The sequence below is a fragment of the Protomyctophum bolini genome, assembly GCF_963924005.1.
Source record: "Protomyctophum bolini genome assembly, chromosome: 2".
Classification (NCBI taxonomy): domain Eukaryota; kingdom Metazoa; phylum Chordata; class Actinopteri; order Myctophiformes; family Myctophidae; genus Protomyctophum; species Protomyctophum bolini.
The window spans coordinates 30253070-30258069 of NC_137863.1; the positions used below are offsets into that span (position 1 = coordinate 30253070).

The 5000-nt window shown below is 46.0% G+C and overlaps 1 protein-coding gene across 1 annotated transcript in view; it reads left to right on the forward strand.

The window, feature by feature from the left end:
• Nucleotides 1-5000, forward strand: part of ptprt (protein tyrosine phosphatase receptor type T) — a gene marked incomplete at its 3' end in the record, with an annotated part of 169603 nt that overhangs the window by 161697 nt on the left and 2906 nt on the right. Inside the window, exons 31-34 of the mRNA XM_080790372.1 lie at nt 133-282; nt 1637-1810; nt 2341-2472; nt 2962-3087. Coding sequence (XP_080646498.1) covers nt 133-282; nt 1637-1810; nt 2341-2472; nt 2962-3087 — 582 coding nt within the window. The remainder of the gene's footprint in view (nt 1-132; nt 283-1636; nt 1811-2340; nt 2473-2961; nt 3088-5000) is intronic.

A 5000-nucleotide genomic window follows, 5' to 3' on the forward strand; every position in this document is an offset into this window, starting at 1 on the left:
GTTAACCCACGCCTTATTGTGTGTGTGTGTTGCTGCGTGCGCGCCTGTGTGTGTGTGTGTATGTGTGTGTGTGTGTGTGTGTGTGTGTGTGTGTGTGTGTGTGTGTGTGTGTGAATGCGTGTGTGTCCACAGGAGCAGTATGTGTTTGTGCACGACGCCATCTTGGAGGCGTGTCTGTGTGGGAACACGGCCATCCCAGTGTGTGAGTTCAGAGCTGTTTATTACAACATCAGCAGGATCGACCCTCAGACCAACTCCTCACAGATCAAAGACGAGTTCCAGGTACTTAAAACGCAGCCTGCAGGGCTTGTAGATCTGCTATTTGAAAGGAAATTAATATTATGTTATTTAACCTTATTATTAATACAATAATTAAAGCTGCTATAAGCAATAATATGTACACATTTTAATGATATTTTTTCTTATTTTTTGAGGGGCGCCAGCCCCTCCTATATACAGCTTTAATGTTTGTTGTTCAACGATGCTTGTTTAAGAAAACGCCATAGACAATGAAGAGAAATGTAATGTTTGTGTTGAGGACTTAAACAAACATTAGCACCCGTTGCGTAAACAACCATTATGTTGTAATTGATGTTGTAAGATGATAAGAGCGCCCCTCTCTTCACACAGGTGTGATTTTTGGTATTTAGACAGCCAGCAATGGGTAAAACGCTCCTAAAAAAGGTAAGTCTCTGTGCCACATCTAGGGGCCACAATCTGCATTCAAAGATGTTCCTAGAAGCTTTGTCATTGGTCGATTTGCCTGTCTACTTCCTGATTGGTTAGTCATTTCGACCGGGTTTTTCCAACCAATGACAAAGCTTCTAGGAACATGTTTGAATGCAGATTGTGTCCCCTAGATGTGTCACAGAGACTACCTTTTTTTGGGAGCGTTTTACTCATTGCTGGCTGGCAAAAAAACAACAACAAAAAAAGGTCATTACAAATTTGACATGGTATTGCTTATAGCAGCTTTATGTAAGTAAGCAAGTCAAGCATTAAAAGTCCTTAAATTGCAACTGTATGTTGGTTTGTTTACTGTTGAGTGAGAAAACACTGTTGCACATTAAGCTAATCATCTGGGGACCTCCCAAATTAATTTGGAGACCCACACGTTGCATTCCTAATTTAGGAATGCACATGATTAGTTTAGGAATCCCAAGCCAATCATTTGGTGGCCAGGTGGTTGGTGATTGGTCAGTGGGAGATTTGACCAGGTGGTTGGTGATTGGTCAATGGGAGATTTAATAGAGCCAAATATGTCTTTAACGTCTTTTTCTTGAACGCCCAGAGTGCCAAAACATTATTGAACATCTTTTTGGGAGTTTTATTGATTCAGTTTGAGATCGGTCTTCACCACTGTGTGGACAGCTCTCCGTTGCTAGGCTGTGGTCCCGGGTCCGTCAGTCAAAAAGTTCCCCTCCGTTTCACTGCCATGTTTACTGAAATCTCAAAACCCTTTCATCGCATATAAATACATTCATTTGGATCCTTGATATGAAATACTGTAGGTTGTAGGCCCTACGCTACAGCTGCTTCATTGGTCCGTTCCTGCTGTCTCTCTCTCTTCATTGGTCCGTTGCTGCTGTCTCTCTCTCTTCATTGGTACGTTCCCGCTGTCTCTGTCTTCTACCAGACTCTGAACATAGTGACCCCTAGAGTGCGACCGGAGGACTGCAGCGTGGGTCTGTTGCCCCGGAACCAGGATAAGAACAGAAGCATGGACGTCCTGTCAGCGGACAGGTGTCTGCCGTTCCTAATCTCTGTAGACGGAGAGACTTCTAACTACATTAACGCTGCTCTGATGGACGTGAGTACACACATGGATTAAAACACTTTTTTAAATTGAAAACTACGGACCTACGGGTTATAAACGCATTCAGCCCATGAAGCGAACAGTTGGGGCAGCAGGGTAAACTACGGGCCTACGGGTTATAAACGCATTCAGCCCATGGAGCGAACAGTTGGGGCAGCAGGGTAAACTACGGGCCTACGGGTTATAAACGCATTCAGCCCATGAAGCGAACAGTTGGGGCAGCAGGGTAAACTACGGGCCTACGGGTTATAAACGCATTCAGCCCATGGAGCGAACAGTTGGGGCAGCAGGGTAACAGTTGGGGCAGCAGGTTAACAGTTGGGGCAGCAGGGTAAGCACCGTGTCTATATGTTGAGAGCTCTAGGGTGCCGTGCTCACCACCATGGGACGAGAGACCTTAGACTCTCGCAGGTTGAAAATGTCCAAATCGATAAAATGCATCTACGAGAGTACATTATAAACTATATGATACCAGTTAAACAATGAACCTAGCATCCGTCTAAACACCACATTGTTGTTCGCAGAGTCACAAGCAGCCTGCAGCCTTCATCGTTACCCAGCATCCTTTGCCCAACACCATGGCGGATTTCTGGAGGCTGGTGTTTGATTATAACTGTAGTTCTATCGTCATGCTGAACGAGATGGACGCAGCGCAGGTACACGCATACACACATGCTCGCACACACACGTGTACACGTACACGTACACACATAAAAAGTTGTTTCACCTCAACTGTCTTACCTCAGTGTGTGGGTTTAGGGGGCTATAAACTCCTTTCAACAAAACAGAACACCTTGCAACTGCCATTGGGAATAATGGTTGCAAATAGTTGCAATTAAGTAGTTGCATGTTGCAAGGAGTTGCATGGCGACTAGCCTCGAAAAACCCAGACGTTTTTATTTCCAGGGAGAGAAAAAAGAAATCTGAGGCAGAGTCAACTAAAATTCGGCATACAGTAGCGCAAACGTCGCTCACTCTCTGCTGATTTCTGATCGTCTGCAACTTGGTTAAATTGATGGCTTTAGGGCTAGAGTGCTCTTCAGTGTGCGTATTCAGGAACAGGAACAGATCACAGCTAAGAAAACATTGGTGTATATGACAAAAAATCTCTCTCTCTCTCTCTCTCTCTCTCTCTCTCTCTCTAGCTGTGTGTACAGTACTGGCCAGAGAAGAGTACGTGTTGTTATGGACCGGTCCAGGTGGAGTTCATATCAGCTGACATCGACGATGATGTCATCAAACGCATATTCAGAATCTGCAACATGGCCAGAGTACGTCCTGTCCTGTCCTGTCCTGTCCTGTCCTGTCCTGTCCTGTCCTGTCCTGTCCTGTCCTGTCCTGTCCTGTCCTGTCCTGTCCTGTCCTGTCCTGTCCTGTCCTGTCCTGTCCTGTCCTGTCCTGTCCTGTCCTGTCCTGTCCTGTCCTGTCCTGTCCTGTCCTGTCCTGTCCTGTCCTGTCCTGTCCTGTCCTGTCCTGTCCTGTCCTGTCCTGTCCTGTCCTGTCCTGTCCTGTCCTGTCCTGTCCTGTCCTGTCCTGTCCTGTCCTGTCCTGTCCTGTCCTGTCCTGTCCTGTCCTGTCCTCTCCTCTCCTCTCCTCTCCTCTCCTCTCCTCTCCTCTCCTCTCCTCATTTTCTTACTCATCTATGCATGACAACATGAATGTTTATTGCCCTCCCCGCACGCACTCACGCATACAATGAGCAGTGTAGCATGAAATGACTGGTATCTGGTAACAACACATCCTCCTTATAAACTAGCCTGCACCGTGTGTGCAAGCGTGCACGTGCGAGGGCGTGAGTGTGTGCGTGAGTGTGTGTGTGTGTGTGTGAGAGTGTGTGCATGTGCGCATTCAATACAATGACTCCCATTTAATTCCATGCATTTGATTGACGGGGACAGTGGAGATGTTTTCCTGTTGGAAGTTGGCCATTTACTTTTGCCATACGAAACAAGTCTAATAATAATAGGCAACCATTAGTAGGAGCCATTCTACATCTCTAGGCTGTGAGTGTCAGATCATTGCTTTTATAGATTCCATCAAGGGAAGCCATCATGTGTTCTGGTGGTGGTCACACATGATGGAAGATGGAAGCGTGTGACCTCTGTTGACTGTGGATGTGTTTGTGTGTGTGTGGTTTTCTGTTTACATTCTGTAAACTGTCTGTGTGTTGTGTGCTTGCGTGCGTGCGTGCTTGCGTGCGTGCGTGCGTGCGTGCGTGCGTGCTTGCGTGCTTGCGTGCGTGCGTGCGTGCAACATACTCTCACTCCCCAAACTAAGACTGAAACTAAAAATGTCCAGTCGCTAGTTTAAAGTCTTCTTTCAATTATCCTGATGTCTTTTTTTGTCAATTCTGGTCCCATTCCTTTTAAAGTTGATGATAAAGTATGCAAGTATCCTTCTAAGGCTTCTTGTTGCATTCCGGGACCGGAAATCGAAGATGGTGGATTTGAAACAGTGGCTTCAGTAGCCTACGTACGGCCTTAGATATATAAGAAAGGTTAGATGACTCACCTGCGCTCCGGCCAATGGAGAGCGACGTCGCTACGGTGCAGCATAACCCTGTGTCTATGGGGCATGTACTTTTTAAATAACCATAACTTAATTTTCTTTTCCAAACGGTTTGGTCTGTTATAAACGTCAGAGACTTAAATGCTTTTATATGACGTTCATATAAAAGCATTAAAAACATTAAGCAGATAAGCCACGTTGACAACGTTTGTAATAAACCAACCCGTTTGTAAATCCGTCAAGAATAGAGCGAGTTATGACATACTGTAGCCCCGAGGCAAGATGGCCACCAGCTGAACTACCACCTTGAGCCATCTAACCTTGTCCATGTCCATGCATAGGGCTCTGTAGAAACCATCTAACCTTGTCCATGTCCATGCATACAGCTCTGTAGAAACCATCTAACCTTGTCCATGTCCATGTCCATGCACACGGCTCTGTAGAACCATCTAACCTTGTCCATGTCCATGCACACGGCTCTGTAGAAACCATCTAACCTTGTCCATGTCCATGCATATGGCTCTGTAGAAACCATCTAACCTTGTCCATGTCCATGCATATGGCTCTGTAGAAACCATCTAACCTTGTCCATGTCCATGCACACGGCTCTGTAGAACCATCTAACCTTGTCCATGTCCATGCACACGGCTCTGTAGAAACCATCTAACCTTGTCCA